At 38.1% G+C, this 22,445-nt stretch overlaps 3 protein-coding genes and 1 long non-coding RNA gene across 4 annotated transcripts; 2 read left to right on the forward strand and 2 right to left on the reverse strand.

Annotated features, from left to right (window-relative positions):
- The first annotated feature begins 1,475 nt into the window (after window positions 1-1,475).
- On the forward strand, window positions 1,476-4,164 carry LOC137939522 (uncharacterized). The gene is made up of 3 exons (XR_011109949.1): window positions 1,476-1,661; window positions 1,751-1,816; window positions 3,823-4,164. It is a non-coding gene; the product is annotated as an uncharacterized lncRNA (long non-coding RNA).
- Window positions 4,165-4,237: 73 nt separating this feature from the next.
- LOC137939263 (peptide methionine sulfoxide reductase A5) lies at window positions 4,238-8,169 on the reverse strand. Its single transcript, XM_068784497.1, has 4 exons — window positions 7,832-8,169; window positions 6,007-6,119; window positions 5,759-5,903; window positions 4,238-4,664 (listed from the first exon to the last, which is right to left on the reverse strand). Exons 1-4 carry the CDS (start codon window positions 8,114-8,116, stop codon window positions 4,467-4,469), a joined length of 741 nt encoding a protein of 246 aa, XP_068640598.1. The 5' UTR covers window positions 8,117-8,169; the 3' UTR covers window positions 4,238-4,466.
- A 270-nt stretch (window positions 8,170-8,439) lies between these two features.
- On the forward strand, window positions 8,440-10,116 carry LOC137939262 (probable methyltransferase At1g29790). Its single transcript, XM_068784495.1, has one exon. It carries the CDS (start codon window positions 8,533-8,535, stop codon window positions 9,769-9,771), a length of 1,239 nt encoding a protein of 412 aa, XP_068640596.1. The 5' UTR covers window positions 8,440-8,532; the 3' UTR covers window positions 9,772-10,116.
- Window positions 10,117-12,955: 2,839 nt separating this feature from the next.
- On the reverse strand, window positions 12,956-21,473 carry LOC137939437 (auxin response factor 5-like). The gene is made up of 14 exons (XM_068784703.1): window positions 21,102-21,473; window positions 20,869-20,978; window positions 20,431-20,529; window positions 20,292-20,348; window positions 19,885-20,037; window positions 18,451-18,535; window positions 17,628-17,718; window positions 17,248-17,412; window positions 17,025-17,147; window positions 15,996-16,071; window positions 15,777-15,912; window positions 13,944-15,307; window positions 13,667-13,857; window positions 12,956-13,479 (listed from the first exon to the last, which is right to left on the reverse strand). The coding sequence occupies exons 1-14, from the start codon at window positions 21,199-21,201 to the stop codon at window positions 13,353-13,355; spliced, it is 2,877 nt and encodes a 958-aa protein (XP_068640804.1). The 5' UTR covers window positions 21,202-21,473; the 3' UTR covers window positions 12,956-13,352.
- Between the last annotated feature and the right edge of the window lie 972 nt (window positions 21,474-22,445).

A 22,445-nucleotide genomic window follows, 5' to 3' on the forward strand; every position in this document is an offset into this window, starting at 1 on the left:
CCATTTTTACTACAAATCAAAATAACAATTGGAAAATGCTAGATGATGCAACAGGGCACAGCAAAATAGATCGTCTTCCACGGACTGACAGATTACTCCAGAGCTAAAAGAGACTTATGCAAGGAAGGAGAGTGTCATCTTCATTTTAATTTTCTGTTTCCATACGTTGGTATAAGATAGTAAGGACTTCAGGTTCTAAGGTTCTAATAGGTCACAAAGGAACACCATGGACTAAAAAGGACAATCAAAGTAAAAAAATTATTAAATCGTCTAACAGTGTAACTTTCATGTCCTTCGTCAGATATATATATTAGAGGCCTGCGTCAGGGCATGCGTTCGATCAGTTGAAAGGCGGAAGAAGAAGGGAATCTCAGGAGTAGTAGAGCTTGCAGGCTGTCTGGCTCAATTACAGAGAGAAGGAAGAGAAGAAAAGACTCGACGTTCCCTCCCGCGTCGCCTCGGCCTACGTCGGCTGCTGCAGCCTCCGCCTACTCGCTTCCGTCGCTGCCAAGAACCCGATTCGGCTATCTTTCACCATCAAGCCAAATGCGCCTGCATGCCCGCCCAGACTAATGGTCGTGTTCTTGAATAAAGGAGGCGAAGGGTTTCATCCCGGCGAGTAACCAGATTTGTTGCGACAAGACTTCTGCTGTTCGACGTGTTCGCACCAAGATTCCCCTAGACTGTTCGTCTTCTTGCGCAAAGAGCGGCTGAGGGTTCAGCGGCCGATGTCTTTTCTTTTCTTGTTCAAATCTTTAAAAGCCAGGAATAGATTTTTCATGGTTCTTGAGGAAGACGGTCTGCAAGATCTACTATTTCTGCGGTTTTCTTCACCAGCGTTTTCTCATCGACTAGACTGGAGCAAGATGCTGCATAATGCAAGAATCCATTTCTTTGCAGATAAACTCCTCCCGGATGATCTCCTCAAAGAATCATCTGCACCAGGAGACGACATGGATTTACACAGAGTATGGAGTTAATATTCTTGCGTAAAATACTTGATTAAGAATCATGTTACGTTGGTTTCTTCATCAAAATTGTCATCTCAACGGTTTCTTCATCGAATTCTTTGTTTCTGTATTTGCACCTCCCTTTTGTTAGTTGTTTCTGAAACTGGGTATTTAACATCTTCTTTATGAATACTGTGCAGCACTCTTCTTCCTCTTCTTCCTCTTCTTCCTCTTCTTTCTTCTTCTTGTTCTTGTTCTTGTTGTTCTTCTTCTTCTTCTTCTTCTTCGCAAATTATATTACACATTTTAACACTTCGGAGGTTCAGTGGCTCAACAAGATAGTTTGAAAACTGTACCCTGGTTTTCCATTCGGTGAGTAGACTCGCCGAGTCACCTTTGAAACCTTCCGAGTCGGCTTGGAGGAGTAGAGTTGCCTCATCTATTCCGGATCCGACCAAGAAGATCCGTTTCTAAGCAATACTCGTGAAGTCTCGTTACGCGGGTTTCGAAAGAGGACCGAGAGTACGAACTCTCTTCTACTTCTGGGAGTAGGTTTTAAGCGTCTTCCCCCGCTCCTGTGGCCATCAAGACCTTGGCTCGTCATCGCCCTTAAGCATCTCAGTCCAGATATTTGCAGGGGAAATTGACATAGGAAGAACTCAAATGGCGCCTCCAGCAGGTCCTTACTCCGGCACCAGCAGTCTTGCTCTAGTAAGTATTCCCCTTCTTGCGTTTTCGCCATCTATCCATGGTTATGTGCGACTTATTCGATTCTCATGGGTCTTGCTCTTCATCTGCAGGTGGCGCGCGCTTCGGCTTTCACCGCTGGTCTTGTGTACGGTAGCCTGAAGCTTTCGTACCTGAAGGTGGGTGGATTCCACTCGTTTTCTTCTATTCCCGTGCTCTTCTTTCGTTTTTTTTTTTTTTTTTTTTTGGGTCAGATGATTTCTACACTACAGACTGTTAAGTTTTTGGATCTTTTGTTTAAGTCCGATGCCTTGTTGTGGATTAAGATTCGATCCTCATTTAGGTTTTAGTGTTATTGGGTCACTGGGTTTGGTGTTTCGTTTATGTGGTGAGATATATCTATTGCAGCAGCAGTGGTCAGGTCTGATCCCACTTTAGGTGCTGGGGTTTTGCATCTTGTTCATGGAGACTTGATTTTAATGTGGATGTCGACGACTTTGATGACTACTTTGGAGAGAGTTAGAAGCTGATTTCTATGTGTGACGCACACCTATTTCCAGCCATACTAGGGTTGGTAACACAATTTTCTGAAACCGTTCTCTTTTTCTTAGAAACACCTAATTTTTTCTTCCCAAGTCTTGAATTCACTTTAGGATTTGAAAAGTAGGGAAAGCCGTGGTAAGGTGAGAGTTGGTTGCCATAATTAAGTTTTCTTAAACATTAGTTCTCGTTGTAGTGATAAACTAGATGAGGGCCTTCTTAGCAAAGGCCTTCTGTATCTTTACATTACTGGGGTTCAATCTTGGCGGAAAAAGTGAATCTTTCCAGTATAGGTCAACGAAAGTATGTTCATGGACTATGAGGTGCAGGTTCTTCCAGATTCATTTGTCACTACATTAGGAACTCCGATTCATTTATGTAGAGCAATCTGATCTTTGCCTTGAATTGCAATGCCTTCATAAGTCGCATTGTGATGAGTCCATGACCTTTTCAGATTGCCCTCTATGCAAGCTTAAGCCTTTTGCCACCAGAAAACCTCGCTAATCCTGGCACTGGCCCCTGTTTGCTTATTCTTTTGGTTTTTCTCTCATAACTTTGCTGCATTTGATTCTGATCTTGACACTGTTTGTCTGATTCTTTGACAATTGATATGCCCCTTTATTCACGAGAAATAGGAAATCTTTCCTGCCTCTTATATCTACTGACTCTCTGCCTTAGGGAGGAATTGCTCCCAATATTCAAGTCATTCAAGTCAAAATATTTAGAGAGCATATTCAGCCATCTCAAGCTATGCTTATTGACGGTCGAGGTCCAACGAGATTCAGCTGTTGGTCCTCAACATTATCATAAGCTAAAGTTATTTGTGCATGCTTGTAGTTGGTCTTTTCTTGCTTTGTGAAAAGACAATTCACGGGCGAGCAGATATTATTGCATTCTATTAAAAGAAAAAGTTTAACGAAACACATAAATGTTGTCTATCATTTCATCTACATACAATTGCACCTTCAATACCCTGTAATCAGTATTGACTTCTTTATTTTTCTATCGAATGAGGTACTATACAAGTCTTACATTCCTGTCATGTTTCATGATCTGATGTCTTGTGCCAAGCTCTTCTATAACAGAAGACTGTAGTGGCTTCATTTAAAGGAACCTCTTTGTTTCATGTGATGGTCTTTTGGTCTTCTGTATTGGGGTAGGTCTTGTTTTTGGCTGTTTTCAAGATGCTTTGTGTGACTGAAAGGAAAGGATGAGTTATTTTGCACCTTTGCATGAGAAAGCCCTTCCATTTTGGGAAGGATGAGAAGAACTCTGGTGATATATATGCTCCTATTATTGTTTACATTAAATTTTTCTACCAGTACTCCATGTAAGCAAAAACAATTTTGTTGAAAGTAAAAAATCGATGGTGTGCATACTAATGGTATATTATCGGGAACGTCCGGGGGTGGGGGTGGAGTTGGAAGAAGAGGGAGACAGAACAGGTAACAAGCACTATATCATCCAATTTGTATCTGGTTTTAATGCCCTTCCTGGTAATAAAAGAAAAACCGAAAGAGAGTATAATGATCGTGTTGGTATTCCTATTACACCTTTTAAGATCGTATTTAACTTGATGATTTCACTTTTGTTGATTCATTGACTTGGACTGACATCCGGATGCATGTTTGTTTCTCTTTTGCAGGCAAAGGCAAAGTCACAAAAAAAGGCTGAGGCCAAGGCTCACCATTGAGCTATGAGCTTTGATTTGTTTGATCTTAATTAGGTTTTGCCTAAGAGCAGAAGACTTCTTGATTGCTCTTCTTTCGTTTTTTGTTTTTTTTTGGTTGTCTGCAGGAGACAAACCATGACAGTCAAAAGCTAAAAGAATGGCTTTCAAGTGAATGGCTTTGTACTTAATTTTTTTAATGTCGTTTGTCCAATTAAGGATTTGAATCCTTAGCTTTCAAGTGAAGATTGTCTACCTGAGCAATGTAATAAAATATTGGGAGTCCTCCCTCGATTTCAAATCTCATTTTCATTCTCAGTTTTTCCGTCAGAATGTCCAATTAAGAAATTAAATTAGATTTTGAAACTGAGATCCTCCAGTAACAAAGCAGTGGAAAACATGGACTGGAAGAGATCTTTTCTTCCAAAATGCTGCCCCAGTTCATTGTTCACAAGAACGCATTGAGCCGTTTGATTTCTTTTTTAACACATTTCAAGTTAAAAACATACAGGAAACCAAAATGCGCTGCTGTTACTCTTACATGATGTATATAGAGCGAGTAATTTAACCCCACTTCTTTCCAGAGGAGCGTTTCAAAGAATAGGCCAAATAAAATGCCTTTATATGTCTCTCAATACAGGCCACCCTTTCCTAAAAATTTCACTGATTTTTCCTTCAATATCCTTTTGGATCTTTGATGGACATAGCTCTGCAGTGTAGCTATTCAGCTTTGTTGCTACGCTTGATCTTGTGAGCTCCTCGTCACGCATGTTGCCCAGTAGTTGGAGAAGATTTGGGTTCCGTTTTAGCTCGAACTTCTGCAGCATTTGCAATGCAAGTTCGTTAAAGATTACATAAGGATTAGAAGGTTTTTTCCATCCTCAGGCTCTCAAAGTTTAAACCATTAACCAAATATGAAGTGGACACAATCAAATGTTCATGCAAAGCACTAAAATCTATACTGCTTGACGTAAAAGAAACAGCTATATACATATAGAACCTACCATTGAGTGGCAAGTAGTTGTCATGATTTTTTTAAGGTATTTACAACAATGTAGTGATAGGAGTTTCTCATTAAAATGATGGCTTTAGAGAATCAAAGCACTGAAACCCTCATCAAGTTCAACAGCAAAGAGAAGCAGTAAGAACAACGTTTGTCCAGAAAGCTCTCTTTGAAAGAAAAATGAAAGGTTGACTTCTAAATATGATATGCTCATTAAAGATTTTCATGTAATTGCAGTAATCATTAAACAAATTCAGTCACTAAACAAGGGAAAGTAATATACTAAGAACTCTAGTGGTTAAATAATACTGAAAAATAACACACGTAAAAAGAACAGACTGATTAACCAACAAAGCAGGTGCAAATACTAACATCGAACTTAGATCCACCAAAATAGATGTTTGGATGGCCAGCATATTTTGGCTGAACCCTGTTTTAGAGCATAAACATCTCTTTTAAATAATCCTGGTTTTTCTTTTCTGTATGAGCTTCAGAAATTCTCTTATATGAGAAGCAGATAGACAGAACAGTGTGCAGTGAAAGTTGCTCAATCTTTAAGTTCTTCCTTTTTCAGATTGCTTCTACAATCTCGATCTCTAGTAGCTATCATTGAGGAGCACTGGTGGAGTCATACATATAAGCATTTTCTGTCTAAGATTTGAAAATTTTCAAAGTAGCTAAAACTGCACCCCAATCTAGATTGTAGATAATGACAATTAAAGCTCCATATAAACCTCCGAAGTTCAAACAATACATGCATTGTGTGACCAGCACAGTATCTCAACCTTAAAAGAAATTATTACAACAAGACATGATAATTGCAGATCCATTATCAAATACCATGCAATATCACTTAAGTTGTAAGATCAGTGATTCTCATAATAGGTGTAACCATGTACTATCCCATACCTGATGCTCAGATTCAGCGAGATAAAATGTTCCCAATTGCTGAATTTCTGTAGTCACAAGAGTGCTCCTATCTCTAGTTTGTTCTTTTTCTTTACCAACGGCAGCTAATCTAGTTTCCTCAGTTCCATTAACAAATATTATGGACCTACAGATGATCACAATATTAGAAAACTTAAACAAGAAATTTGAGAAACAATGGTCAAAACAGAATAAAAAGAACTTTTGCTAAAGTTATCAGATGAATATACCTATACTGGTTACCTACATCAGGACCTTGACCAAAAATTTGCCTGGAATCATGACTGGACCAAAAGACATCCAAAAGCTTCCTAAATTGAATCATCCTGGGATCATATTCAACCTGCAGTTGTGTCATGAAACCTAAATGATGCATTCTTGTTCAAGAAAAATCATTATGCTGAAAACAGTATATGAGTAGTTTCCAAAAATTGTTGTTAATTGAGTGATGAGATTGTAATCTGCACTTATTTTCATGAAAACTTTGGGATATTTAAAGCAAGCGGAAGATTTTGAACCTCAATAATACAGCATTCAGTTGTGATCCAATATGATACTGGGGAACTAGCACAACATTCAGTAATTCGAAATGTAAAAGTACCACACACCAGCCACCAAATTGTTTGCACAAAAGAAAATTTTAATTGCAAATGCATATAGTCATTTATGTATTATTGCCATGGACCAAATCCATTTATGCCCATGCTATACTTTAAAAATCCCTCAGTTGTATTCTCATCACATGCATCCTCAATCTTCCCCCTTTCTTTGAAATGCATATGGATGTCGACATTCACTTGTAAAGACTCACTTGGTCATAATTCATTGTAAAGAAACCCATAACTATCTATGCTGATGACATGGAGGCATAAGTTCAACATGCATTAAATTCAGTTATTCAGGTTAGGTTACACAAATATAATAAGGTGACTGCTTTCAGGCATATACTTTAGAAAGTTAAGTGCAATTCTTCTTACAACCAACATTATAGAGCACATACTCTAACTCTAATCTAAATCGAGCACATGTGTGCTAACTTGTAGTGATCGTACAATGGCCTTTACACAATTAAATGTGCTGAATTTTTGGAAAATATGTCAGACATATTGTCAACAATATACATTTCCACATCCATTCATTTGGCGAATGTGGTGGAGCTATGTAGAATGTACACCTTTCCAGATAGACATTCAGCCCAGCTGCCAGAGATTTTTCAAATAAAATATTTAATAGAAAATGAATGAAAATTTCCAAAAGTCATCAAATTCAGTGCTTTTTCCTAGTTCAGCTAGCAAATATGGACTAAAATTATCTAGACTTCACTCCTTTTCAAATCAAGTCATCTCTGCCTTGGAGGGTTTTCTGTTCCTGCACGGGAGTGTTTTACAATGGTAAAAAGTACGCTAAGACTTCTAATGTTCTTTTAATTGTATCGGTTCACCAATTCTCAGGAGTAACTCATTACTCAGTAACACCAAAGAAACATAGCTGAGAAGATACACCAAAATGGGTACCTACAAGATTTCACTACTCTTTTCACTCCACTTAGTTCTATCCCCTTCTAGGAGTATTTTAGTGTTAGGTTCTATGGGAACCGGACGATCATATTTGGTCAAATACCTAGCAACAAACTCCTATGTTCCTTTCATTAAGACCGAACAAGTTCCTGGATGACAAATTGAGGATATCAATATCGATCATATCTAGAATTCAAGAAATTCAAGCTGAGATAAAATTGCCAGTTTGACTTAAAAGTAGCCAACAAATAGAAGCCGAATGGAATTAGATCAACAACACCAAAACACCAGACGAAAGAAATTGGAACTTCTGGTAGTTAAAGACAGATAAGTGAAGGAGAGTTCTTCCCAATTTACAATTATCTGCACCTCTAACTCATAATCATAAGAAGAATCGACTTAAAAAGACTAGCAAACACAGAGAATACAGATCCAAAACTATAGACTCAACAATTTTTTTATCAACAAGCAGTCGAAGAGAATCCAACTTCGGAGGAACAATCAAAGCGGAAGAGATTAGGGAAGAAACGACAATCACCTGAACAGCTTCGGCGTGATCGCCCAAGTTTCGGAACTCAGGATTGACTTTGGTGCCTCCAGCATAACCTACACTCGTCCGCACGACTCCCGGGACGCATCCAAAAAAGGCTTCGGACCTCCAGAAGCTCCCGAGGGCAAAGACGGCAGTCTTCAAAGGCAAGTTGGCCTCATTGACGATCGATTCGGACACCCGTTCAGGCAATCGAATAGCCAGAGCGCTTTCCGCCACGAGAATCCAGAGGGCAAAGCGTAGAAGGCTTACCTTCTTGTTCGAGAACTTCATCGCCGCGACAAGAACCGGTGACAGACGGTTCGCCGGGAAAACTGAATCAGAAGGCGACAGTGATAATTAAATACCTTTCTTTATGACTTGACGAATTGAACAGAATCGAAGTGAAATTTCAAATCTGAGCTGGACGCAAGCGTGATATGTGGGCCATGTGGACCTACAGAGACTGGGCCTGTTCGTAAATCAGTGATTGATCTAGGCCTACAAATGGGCCGGTCAGATGGAGCACTACTTGATCCACATAAAGAAGGATAGGTGGATTGATATTAGTTGATTCTTGTTCCTTCCCGACACTGGATTAACTAACCGACAAGAACTCCACTCACTCTCTTTCAGCTCTCTCTACCTTCTCTCGCCATTTCTGCTCGCGGAATCTTACACTTTGAGCTCTCTGCTCCTCCTTCCCGCAAATGGGTTCAGTTTCTCTGAAGATTGGAGATGGAACGGCTCGATTCAAGCGTGCCTCCGTTTGTTCTTCAGCTCTTAATATCATCATGCTTGTCTCTGTGCTCACCACAAATCTTTTCGCTCTCTACGCCTTCACTTCTCCTCCGCATCGTATACACCAGAGCCCCCACAAGAACATCTCTGTGATCTCGGAACACGTCTCGTTGATTGTAAGAGAAATCGAGTCCTCGCAGAGAAAACTTGTCCTGATGGAAAAGGAGCTCCTTGGCTTCGAAATCGTTGATATTTCGAAACCCAATGTACCCAGCGAGCTGAAGTTGTTTCTTCAGAACAACCCACTTCCACTCGGGAAAGATTCGAAGACTGGGATCACTGAAATGGTGGCGTCGGTTGGGCATTCGTGTACGGGATCTATGGAACTACTCGCCCGGTATATGAATTATAAGCCCGGAGGTCCCTGCCCGGACGATTCATACCTTGCTCAGAAGCTGATGTTACGCGGGTGCGAGCCGTTGCCCCGGCGGAGGTGCCTCACGAAAACGATTCCTAGAGTGGGTCTATCTCGCTTTCCTTTGTCGTTATGGAGACCTGTGAGTGATAAGATACTAAGCTGGAGCAGTTTTGGGTGTAAGAATTTTGCTTGTTACAATGCGAAAAACAGTGGTGTGGACTTTGATTTGGTTGGTAATGGGTTTGAAAAACAGAAGTGGGTGAAGTCCCGGGGAAAGAACGATTTTCTCGTAGATGATGTTTTGGCCATGGGAGGAGATGGGATCAGAATTGGGTTCGATATTGAAGGTGACTCTGGTCATTTTGCTGCTGTTATGGCCAAAAAAAATGTGACAGTTATTACCTCGACCTTGAATCCTAATGCACCTTACAGTGAGTTTATTGCAGCAAGAGGGCTTTTTCCTTTGTTCGTAACTCCCAACCAAAGGTTTCCGTTTTCTGACGGAGTGTTTGATTTGGTCCACACGAGTAAGCTGAGTGATGGTGCTCCAGGGGAGAAGATCGAGTTCCTGATGTTTGATATAGATAGAGTTTTGAGGGTCGGAGGATTATTTTGGCTGGATAATTACTATTGTGTTGATGATGAGAGCAAGAACACACTAACAAGGTTGATTGAGAAGTTTGGGTACAAAAAACTGAGGTGGGTTGTTGGAGAAAAGGTCGATAGCTCCGGATCAGGAAAGTCTCAGGTTTATTTATCAGCAGTGTTGCAGAAGCCAGTTAGGTTGTGATGGAAATTTGTTTTTCCTTCAGATTGAAGATAAACTGATCTTGTTGAAAGGCAAAAGGTCTTGGATAATTTTATCTTTTTCATTACTTGTGCTATTCTTTTGTTTTATTTAGGCATGAAATTGCTGTTCTTCATAAAATAAGTAGAACATCAGAAACTCCTCTCTGACTGTGAATCGGCTGATGGATGAGGTATTCTGTAGGATTTATTGTAGTAATGCTCCATAGAAGTTAGCTGGTGTCTGTTCTTGTATCTGTTGAATCTAAATGGATAAATTGAAGATTAGGGACACACATTTTGTTGAATATCATCACAAACATGGCAACAGTCTCAATGAAGTAAACTACTTCAGCTATCTGTTAAACTTTATTTTTCGCATTTGTAGTTTTGTCATTTTCATCTTTATTAATTGAATATGAACTGAATCTGTTGCCAATGATTCTCCATCAGACAGCATTCCTGTAGCCTTGGAGGAAGGTTGAAAGATGTGTATCTTTCTATATCATATTAGTACTCTCATATTCTAATTAGATTTGCTCTTGAACATCTTTCTTATTCTAAATGAATCTGCAGCTTATTCTGATGGCAACATTTGGATACTTTAGACAGGGAACTGATATCTTCCTCGGTTATATTCTTGGAGTGTGGGAGGTTTGTTAATTTAAGTATATGATACCAAAGAAAACAGAAGTCGAACATGACAGCTACAGTTTAATTAACTGCTAGTCAATGGAATGTGATCCAGCATCAAGGGTAGGCCTGTCAATTAATCCAGGTAATGTCTAATTATCCAAAACAGAGATCTGGTGGAATTTAATCATATATCCGATAAGAGATCTGTCACTGTTCCAGAGTGGAACTGGAATTAAAAGATACAGATCTGGTAAATACCAATCGGAAACTTTAGCTGTTATAGCATTTGGTTAGATTTGTTCATAATTAGTTTTCCTATTCTAAGTGAAACTGCAGGTTGTTCTGATTGCAGTAAACGGATAACTTTAGACAGAGAAATTGTAAGAATTCTAGAATAACATTTTCCTTGATTGGCTTCTTGGAGTGGGGGAGGGGCTGTTAACTGGAAATATTCATGTTTCCTCATGGGACTGTTGCTGCTGCACAATCTCCTCCCCAGCAAAAGCCACAACAAAGACAGTATACGGTTCATTTTGTATTCTCCTTTGGACAAATGCCTTAGAAAAGGCAGCAGATGCATACCTCTATAGACATCACAAGACTACACACACCCTAGTACTCGAACTGACTCAGAAATGAAAACTAGTTTCCAGAGATTTTACTTATTGAGACTGCCCTTAGCAATTCTAAGACTATTTATTCTCTACAACAATAGTATGCCACATGCAACAGTTCAGTTGACACTTTTATCTATTCTGATGAGTTCACTTCATGGAATTCATTAAACATCAATATGCCTCTTTGATGGAGTGTTATAGTTGCCAAGAAGTTGTCTAAAAGTTGCTGCAACATGAATATACAAGTTTTTCTTGTTTGCCTTGAGCTCCTCCCCTGACAAGGAAAATCACAAGCATATAACATAAACTTCTTTTTCAATTAAAATCTTTCACTTTAGAATCCATTTTAACTTCAATGTAAGAGAAGCAACTGCACCCACTCGCAAAAGAATGATTTCATGAGAGCTGTAGCTTATGACATTGAAGGAAATAACCTGCAACACTTTTCTCTACCCATTGTCACATATTGCAGAGATTGATTCAGAGTTCGTTTTTGAATCCAGATGGTATCTATTCTACATGATAAATGCTCCTGAGCTTTTTCTCCTTCTACTAATGAAATTATGCAAGTTGATTTAGTTTCAACAGCCAGTTCACTCATCTTCTCACATGAAACAAACTGGGATGAACAATCTCAACGTTCATTTGTTACAATTTTCATATGAAATGCAACTATGAGGTAGTAACTGCTGCTATTCTTCATCTGAACCATTTTACCTTGAAGTTTAGAGAGCAGCTTTCTTACTTCAAATGAGCTATATGCATCCTCACTGTGAGACACTGCCTTAGCAAAGATTTCCTGTATTTGATGCTGAGAAATATTCACTGTAAATTGTTTATTTAAATCAAGTTCTGTATGATTCACTTTTTGACAGTAATTTGTTGATTGCTTCTTCTTTTTTGGGATATTCATTTTTTATTAGATTCTTCTATTAATATGATACTAAAAAATATTAAAGATCATATTATAATATTAAATTAATATTAATAGTATATTAAACATTTTAATGTTAAATTCATGCCATATATTAGATTATATTATATTATTAGATTACTAGTATAAGAGATTAGTCCTTATGATGTGTCTTATGCAAGGTGAAGTCATCGTTGATGGTAATCTTGTCATAAACCTATTTTCTTTCAAACTCTCATTGAAGGTAGTTTCCACATTCTATTTTTAGGCAAGATGGTGCGGTTATGAAATTTTAATAATTAAAATTAGATACTCAATCGATGGTCCAGATCATCGATTGATCAATGACCAAGATCAAAGGAACCTGATTATCGGTTGATCAATAGTCTAAGTTGTTAGTCAATAGTTAAAATCACAATTTTTGGTCAAAATCGAGATCGATTATTGAGATTAAAACCTAATCAACGATCAAGATGAAGTGGGTTATAATGAGGCTACCACGAAAATCAAATTAGAGCTGAATATCATCAAAGCATCACATAGGCAAAGGAAGTGGCACATGGGTAACATGTAGTGTTGCAAAAGAGTTTTCACTCTAGGAAATCAAATAAAAAAACCAAATTAGATATAGGACCTCACATCACTTAAAATCTTGTAACTTTCTTTCTAAGTGTACCAACGGTCTTTTTCACTTAAGCAATTAGGTATTAATTACAATAATTATAATCAGGTTATATATTGATAGTTTATAATTATAATAAACCTAAGTAGTTAATAATTATGATAAAGCTAAGTTGTTGATAAACAAAGATAGTCAATAAACCTAAGTAATACTTATATATGGGTTCAGGTTTCAAGTTTTTAGGGTTTTAGGGTTTAAGGTTGAGGGTTTAGAATTTAGGGCTTTATTCATCAAATTTAATAAAATATCTTAATTAAATACAAAAGGAGTCATGCACAATCCCCAACGCAGCTCATTCTAAGAGCTTTCTTCCATTCCCCTTTCTCCTCTTCTCATTCACTCTTCGTCTCTCTCTCAATCTTTGATTTTTTTCAGAACCTATTAGCATTGCGAGCTTCGGTGATCAAGAATTAAGCTTATGAAAATTCATGTGATCATTACTTGTAAGGTTTGAAGATACAGGGCTGAACAAGAGAACCCACCAAGACAGTTTTCTTTCTTTTTTGGCTGTTCTCTTGTTCATATTCGTTGCTCATGAAGGTTCGTAAGCAGAAACAATTCACACAAGTGACTGGGAAGCACTTCTTCAATCCTCGTCTGCCCTTGGAATGTACTAAATCTTGATAACAGCAAAGAAAGTTGCATCCAAGTTGAGAGAAGAACCTTTTTGATTTCTGGCTCGCGTGCAAGAAGGAAATCAGCAGCATCAGCTCCTCCTCCTAGAACGCAGTCCCCGGTCAAGGAACGAGCTGTTGTCCACCTTGGATTGTAATGCTAGTAGGAAGCTCCATTCCCTCTTGACTCATCTGCTGAACCTCAGATGGTGATAATATTCTGATGCATCTAACACAACTTACAAATTCCCTGTAATGCAACCAATGAGATAAGCAGCGGGACAGGAGTCAAGATCACCTTCTTTTTACCAACGAAGTAGAAAAACTTGAACTTCCATGCTAAAAAAAAAATTCTTTTTGAATCGTGTCATGCTAAGAAACATGTAGAATATAAGGGGCAGTTGGAGTAGAGAAAGCCAGAGAGAGAGAGCACTTACTCCCAACGATCATCTCCAACAAGCAGGACATCATTTTCATAATCAACATAAACAAGTTTCCATCCTGAGCCTCGGAGATCGTCAAGCTGCCTTTCAAGTCCGAACATGCAAGCTATTGCAGATTTCAGCTCAGCATAATTTCGATACCTTGTCACATCTATAGACCTCCCAACTGATCCTAGCTTTTGGACCTATTCAGTCAACCACAAGTTCTCTAGTTGGGGAGAAAAATGTTTATGACAACTGAAAAGTCTGATGATTAACACTTAACAAATACCTTAGTATAAGTCCGTAGACAAGGAGGTCCTTGCTGCCATGGACCTTGTTGCAGGAAGGTATTCTCGTCAACTTCCACATGGCTTGAAGACGTACCTCCAGAGTTATCTGGAAACTCTTGAAAAGAGAAGGCTTGAGAATCAGCAAGGCTTGCTGAAGTAACCTGAGACTGAACATCTTGACTTGAACTAAAATTCTCAAACAGGCATTCAGATGGGTTTGGAAACCCAATGTCCTTTACTGTTGAAAAATTCTCGAAGCATGTCAGTGAAGAATCATCTTCTATTTGAACGTTACCATAAGCCTCTGTCTGATAGCTGCTCTCTGATAAATGACGAAACCTGGGTGGAAATTTAAGGTATGTCAGCTCGGGAAGACTTGATAGTTCTAGTGCTCCACTAAAAATTGGCATGCATGGAAACTGAAGTGTTTCAGTTGGATTAGCTGTTTCTAGATTAAATATGGAGGAAACATTTGATTCACAGTTGCTGTCAGTAGATGGGGACAAGTGTGGGATATCAAGCTTAGTAAACCCATGCATTGACCTTGGTGATTTCAGAATGCTGGCAAGAGATTGACAACTAGAATGCTGTGATATCCAATCACCATTGTCCAAAAATGGAATTGACTGGAAATTTGAAGACGGAACTAAGGAATTCAGATTACTGTCCTCTGCTGAAGGTATTGGTGGAATTGACTGACTTTGGTTTTGATACAGCTGAGGTGCAATGTCCTGCAGGTTACATGGGCTACTGGTCAATTTGTCTTCACTGCATTTCCCTGATTGATGAACCTGGCTCAAAGAGTTTGTCTGGACAAACATAGACATGATCCTTTGAGAGTGGTCCCAAAATTTCTCTATAGCTGTCACATCTGGTTTCTGATTGTGCTTATCCTCATGAATCAGGTTTTTCTGTTCAGTGAAGCAGTCTTCTGCAAGATGCTCTGGTAGCAGCATTCCTGCTTGTGGCTCTAAATTTGAATTAACAAACTGTGCAGAATCCTGGCAATTGTTGGATATTTGCTTTTGTGATACAATACCTTGCAAAGGGAGCAGATGCTGTAGATGAATAAGAGAGTTGTTCTCTTGCATCAATCCTTGGCCCATCTTTTCCTCCTGTTGTAGCACAAGTTCCTTCTTGAAAGGTGTCGGTGTGGTCAAAGAGAAGCTTCTTAAGAGTTCACTAGTACTAATATGCTGCCTACTAGAAGCATCCATGAGATAACCATTAGGACTAATGCTCTGGGTATTGACGAGCATCTTCATCAGCAAATTTGGAACCAAAGGGTATTGAGTATCACCATTTTCTCTCCCTAAAACCCAAGATGGTCTTTTTATCGCAGTCTCCCAATCACATTCAGTACCTGTCACATAAATGTTAGTAAATAAACAATTACATCTCACAATATTTTCCCTTTGACAGAAAAAAAAGGATGTCAATACAAGTAAAAAGGGATCAACATACAAACAGAAATATATGAAATGTAAAAGATTTTAACTCAGATAAAGTGGTGAGTTCAAAGACACCACAGGTGACTGGGAACAGATAATAAGAGAAACCAAGAAGAGGCTGCAGCCCCTGGCACAATGAAAATTAGTCACACTGAGTTTGAATGAAGAACAGTTCTTGCATTTAACTTCTGGCTGATATAGTAACATTCTTGGTCATTCAGATAATACCTAAATTTTCAAAGAAAACAGAATCCTTGATGCTAAGCTCCATTATATAATCAGTCCTACTGAATTGCAGATATACCAATTGTTCAAGCAGTTCAATCCTTGTCAGTAAAACTAGCTCCATCTTATACTAACAACAATGTCTAAGAGACTTACCAGAAAAACCTGGAGGAAAAGGCCGTTTTAGACCTGAGATGAGAGCAGGACAAATGAAGGGGCTTTCTGGGGTCTCTATTTCCCACAAACTAACCCTACCTTGCCTCTCACTGCATCCAGGTTCATCCCATTCAACCTGTTTAGAAGTTCAATAATTACGTTATGAATATTGAAGCAGAGAAGCTCAGCCCTTATCCCATGCATAGAGAATGAACATACCTGAAGATTTCTCCATCTTGAATTAGGCCATTTTATCAGATCCAAGTCACTAATTCGAACAACCGTACCCATATATCTGATTAAAAGGGAACAGTACTTTAGGTATTCATGTTCAGTGCATATCTTTAATAAAATTTAAAATTTCAAACCATGACAATGTGGGCCTCACTAACAGAATCAAAGTGCACCGTGGTGTCTCTTCTTTCACCCCCCTAATTTTAGCAGGCACAAAGTGTGAAAATCAAACATAAGAAGTCTGAGAATGATCTCTTCTAGAGTGGATACTGAACTTAAAGGAATTCTTATGCACTCATCTCTTATTTTACTCCATATGTATGTACCATGCCAAGACAAAGATTCTTTTTCGATAGCAGTACACAGATCTCATTAACAAAGAAAGGATGTACCAAAATCAGGGTGACAAATAGGTGATATAGATCTCATTAATTTTGTTTGTAATTGGATTTATGTCCCTGGCTCGGCTAATTTTATGGTTAATGCTTTAGAAAAAAGAGGGGATTTCTCTCCAATCTCTCAATGTTAGGGGTTTCCCGGCCTAGCTTGTATTTTTTTGCCTTGGGGCTGTAATATCATTAGCCTTTTCATTTAAAAACAGAAAGGCACTGTGAAAGAAATTTAAAAACTTTAGAAAGGAATTGAGATGGAAAACAAGAGGATTTTTCTTAGCCTGTTTCGTACAAACACGAGACAACATGGTAACTTGTTTTCCACAGATAAAGGTACTTTTTCACTTGAAAAAGTGGTGGGACTTGAACCTGCAACTTCAAGGTTAGGAGTGTCCCTGAGATTTAAATGTGGTATTTAAGGTTCACGACAATAGCTATACACAAGGAGTCTTTTCATAACCTAAAAAAATTAAAAGTAAAAGGTATATAAAGTAAACTGGTCAATACCATGAGTGTATTTCTGAGGATTCGCTGCCTTGGAGTGTAATCGATCATTAAATATCTAATTGTTGTAACTCCAAAGATCTTGACATGGCATGAAGAGGCAATGCAGAAGAGTTACCTGCGTTTACTCGATTCTTCAGTTTCAAACATCATCCCAAATCTCATACCGCTTGCAACTTGGGTCCCCAGTACAGCTTTATGATGTTTTGCTAATGGAATCACAAATTCTGATGGGCATGCTCTACCAAGAGATAAATATATAACATAAATGAAGTTATTGCCAATAATCTTAACAATAAACAAGCTGAGAAATGAAAAGAAAAAAGTTTAAAATTGAATACCTGGGATTGTAGAAAACAGTAAACGGACTCTTGTTAGCTGCCGCATGAGCAGCAGCTGCAAGGACACCCATATGCATGCTGTCTGCAGACAGAACAGACGAAGGCAGTGCTGTTTGCTGACGATTAGCATGCCTCACTCCAAGAAGTAATTGTGACTTTTCATCCCTTTTTTATGCAAATAAAATAAATATTATTAGAAAATAAAGTGTGTTTCATTTACTTATTTGGGCATCCAAGTTTACCAATAATGATATTGTTAAGCAACCGATTATGATATTGTTGAGCAACAGCTTGACCACTAGTATTTAACTCGATGCCAGAGAATTTAATCTACAGGAGTAGAAGATATAAAAGATACCGACCACATGACTTGAAATTACCTGATAAATAGTACAGAATCTCCAGCTCGTAGTCGTTTTGCACCCACAAACAAACTCCAACCAGTTGTCAAGAGGTGTCTTCTTGGCTGTCCTGCATAAAGTACCTGACAAGATTAATAGCAGTAAAAATCGCTTAACAATGCATAATAAAAAGTTAAAACTTGTAACATACACAAGATCTAAACAGCATTACAAGTTCGTTTTCTTTCTAATAGCAAACCAAATTCTTTTTAGAATAATGAAAAGCAAATCAAAGTTTACTTATATATGCAACATGAACCAGTTAAGTGCACCAGATCACAGTAACAAGGATCTGCATTGATATCCACGTTTTATTTTTGAAAAACATTAGCACTAATCTGATGCACAAATCTTTTTGAGAAGAAACAACAAAGATGTGATTTCCACTAATTTGTCTGCAACTAAGCGGTAGAAACAAATTTACAACTTTCTAATCCAGTCAGAAAATCCTATTCCCGACTAATGAGGACTAGCGTGCTCGTATCATGTGACAGAATACACTGAGTTAATTGAGATCTCTTTCATTTGAAATACTTAACTTTTACCGGCACAATTAGAACTAAGAGAAGCATCACAGGCAGCTGATCTTTCAATATTACACAGAACTATCATCAACTTATGAGAAGTTATGCATTTCTTAAGTGATTATGACCCTTATCTTGTTGGCAAATATTCATGGATTTCAAACAATATCAAAAGACTTAACATGTGCAAAAACATTACAAAAACAATAATAATGCATTTTCCATAAACCAAGGCCTATATTACTATATTATGATATAAGAGGAAAAGGAAAACCTACCACGATAAATGTGTCGAAATGTCCATGAGTTACCATGCAAATCTCGGACAACAAGCTCTTGGCTTGGTGGTTGCATTGAATAATCCTGAACCACATGATAATACAGTGAGCTTATATGCATTACGTATTTACACCAGAGGCAGAGCCAAAGATGGGCAAGTAGCCCTAAAATTGATCTCCTCAATAAAAATTTAATATGACAACTTTATTGAGTTTTTGCCCCCTTAAAATTTCTCTCCCCTTAAATAAGGCATGTTATTGCCTCATTTGCACACACCACTGCACCCCAAAAAACAAAAACAAAAAAAAAAAAAATCTCCTGTCTTACACATGACTATATTAGAACTGATGAATCAAACTCCTCTATGCAAGCTCTCTTCCCAAAATAGAACGCAACCCGCTTTTTGAGGAAGTTATAGTTAAAAATGCTCTAGACTCCTATTAGATTGCCTTCATTAATTTCAATTTTAAGACTTGCAAAGCGTGAGAGACATTAATCTAAAAAAATACATGGCAATTTCCCTCCTTTCTTTAAGTCTACTAGGCCTTTTCTCTCTCCATTCATAACTTCTCTCTCAGAGAGTCTGGAAACATCTCCTCATCCTTTTCTCTCTCAAGGTCTCATATCTCAATCCCCTCCTTTTTTCCTATCTCTCTTTTGAATGAAGAGTAAACAGTAGTGATGTTGTCTCTTTTTGTGGAAAGAATCGAAAAAGAGAAATAGTGATAATTTGCTAGACAACAGTTGCATAGGTCTACTTGGCTACTGGCATTCATTTCTATTATAAGGAATGAAATTATTCTATAAATTTAATATTTATAATTTTTTTCTTTTTTTTACTTTGTACTTACATATTTTTATTTGTTTTCAACATTAATAATCATGGATAGCACAGTGCTTACTAATACAAGAAAATTGGCATTCAATATATTTGGAATTCTGACAAACTCATAGTTTTAAATTTATAACTCTAGATTTTATAAACTTTATGAGTTACAAACTCTTGTAATGTTGTTCTCTAATTATCTAAATTAATTTTTTAAATTTCTAAGTTATTTGGGAGAAAAATGTAATTGATGAATCCTATTACTAATTTTTTATATATATTAACTTTTATTTTAAAAGGAATTTCACAAAGAAAAATTATAATAAACATATTTCAATTATTTGTCTCAATACTTTGACAAAAGATTTTTTCCATTTTTTTTTATAACTTTTGATATTTTATGAACAGTGTATAAATGAAGTTACTCTTAAATTTTTTAGTAGTAATTTTTATTAACTTTTTTGTTCTATGATTTACCCTCCTTCCATAACTTTCTGGCTCCACCACTGATTTACAAGATCCTGCCATTTTAAAGAATATGAGTTCTACCAATCTCTCTTTTTTTTTAATGAGTTCTACCAATCTCTTATTCACTTGAGAGCCTCACCAGAGGAGGAAATAACTTCTCTGCTGCCCTGCGAGGTACCGAGAAGCCTCCGTGCGTGCTTGTATCACTTGCAGTTAAAGTCTTGCAGAAGAACTCACTTGGATGCTTACTTTGCTTAAGACCAAAATCCTGAATTGTGAAAACTTCCTTCTCCTGACAAGATCAGCAACTTTAGTCCCACATCTAATCAAGTAACAAATACTGAACTTCATTTCTTAAATGCAAGAGTTTCCAAAAATGAGCATGACCATGTTTTTCAAGTTCTGCTACTGCTAGACCAGTTTAGGGCTTTAGAAGGGGGTGTGGATAGACCCAATGTTGACCAAGCAACTCCAATGCATGAATCGGCCAAATTATAGTTTCATGAAAAATGGCTGTCACACTCAAGGATGAAGTTTGTTACTTACGGGTAAAACCGGCTGGAGGATCATTTGTGCATAGATCTCATCAGTATCCATATCCGCCTGTTAATCCACAAAAGACACAAAAAACAGGGTTAATACCCAAATACTCCTCCTTCAGGAAGTAAGAAAAGTTTATACATACATGAAGTGTAACATTATGAACTTGGCACAGCAACTGAGAAGACAGATTTGGGTAGTTGGGGATATGAACATTTGCTGGTATTCCAGTCGAAAAAGCAACCTGCAGAATCAATTTGTCGTCACCTCTAAGGTCAAATAAATCTCTTTCTAAACTAAATTAACTTCTAAAAATTACTTGTCTTTCTTTCACATATTATTAAATCCTTAGCTCCCTTGACATTGTGAAGGCACAATGTCTATGTAGGACAAGCTAACTTTCCAATCGAAGCTGGTTGTCAAATTGCCTTTGTTCTAAAAGAAGTTGCCTACCGTAGTGCTCCATTTTGATTCAGAACATCTAAAACTCAGACGTCCTTAACACTAATAGATTTGGTAATAGTTCAAATTGAAGAAAGATATTCATGGAAGAAGATATCTTAAACAGAATAGGATCACATACCTGCTCACTATGTCCCTGCGGGAAGTAGTAAGCTAGGCTGCCTACTTGCGGCAATGAAACAAGTGGGCCGGCGCATGCATGCCAAAGCTCGGAATTTATAGTCCCCACTCCTGAAGAAGAGAATATCAAAGGTCATTTTACTTTTGATCTACGAATGGGCTCCACTCTCATTAAAACACTTCGCTTGTACTAAGATCATTGATAACAGGTAATGAACATAAACTATGCTTTACCTGACTGACACTGGAGCTCTCCCAAGAGCTTGATGCCCTCTAGAAGAGTTGCCCCGTTTCTCACCGTGCCCGCTTTAGGATTCACTTGAACAGAAACCATTTTTATGGACTAAATGACAAATCACTCTGCAATCAGCATAGAACACACGTCTTCACCCAAAGGAATCCTCACTCAACTCGATTCTTAACTGCGGCACCTTTACAAATTGAAAACCAATTTCAGTGGCAACAACTTATCTCTTACGTCGCAAAGTGGATTGGATGAACAGCCAATGCTTCTTCTTTCAAAGTTTTGAAGTAAAAAAGACAACTTCTCCGTTGCTTTAATCGGCAAAGGCCTCCAACTTTACAACTAGTTGAGTAGGCAGGTCGATGGCGGAAGAAAAAGAACAGAGCCCATGAGCAAAGAGCTCTCATTACGTGCTCATTATAGCATTGCAAACGCAATATTTCGTCTTGCCCCAAAATCTGCCGTATCAACCAAAAAAGAACACGAAGACGGAAGCAGTAAAGTCTCTGAATTCTACAAAAGAGTAGGAAGCATTAAATACGAACTAAATCATTATTTGGCAATCTCACCTTCTTCAATACTTCACTAGCAAAAAGATCGTCAGGAACACAAACGTCTCACAGCTACTACAAAATGACAAAGGACGGCTAGAAGCCGAAACTCTTGAACTCCCAAAAATAACCTCTACAACTCGGAAGCAGAGACCTCCCACCATGCCGTTGCTCGACGCTCTTTTCAATCAAATATGATATTGAAAGAACAAACAAAAAACAGGTCAGCACTCAGAAGAAGCGTGACCAAATTGCAAATTCTCATCCCCTGCGTCAAGAAACTCCAAAACCACTACAGAGAACGACAAAAACAGCCAAAAACCCAAATTGGAGGAACAAAACCTGCAAAAGGTGACAGAAATCTTATTGGGTGTTTCACAATTGAACAGAAGCAAAAGCGACGGGACAAAGCAAGCAAATTTTTAGTGCTTGGAGAAGGAAACCAACCTCTCGAACGAAGAGTATGGAGAAGCCTCCCGAAAGCAAACAAAGAGGAAGAGTTCAGTTTTCTTCCCGGTCGAAGACCGCAATGTGGTCACTCTCTCTCTCTCTCTTTCACTCTCAGCTTCGGTCCTCTCCTTGTCTTCCTTCTCTTTTGCATTCTCTGTTGCAGCTTTAAAACGGCGGGAAAGCAGAGATGGCGAAGAAAACACGAAAACGAGCCTGGCACCGACATAAAGCTGCTTGTAGAGGGAGAAACAACAGAGAGGAGGGAACGACGGGAATTTTAATTTCAGAAAGGACCATTCTGAAACACACCAAATTGTCCTAACAGTTTTGACC

This window comes from Aristolochia californica, unplaced genomic scaffold, assembly GCF_029961685.1.
Source record: "Aristolochia californica isolate CCGP_79_NKW_82.1479 unplaced genomic scaffold, dmAriCali1.0.hap1 SCAF_8, whole genome shotgun sequence".
Taxonomy (NCBI): Eukaryota; Viridiplantae; Streptophyta; class Magnoliopsida; order Piperales; family Aristolochiaceae; genus Aristolochia; species Aristolochia californica.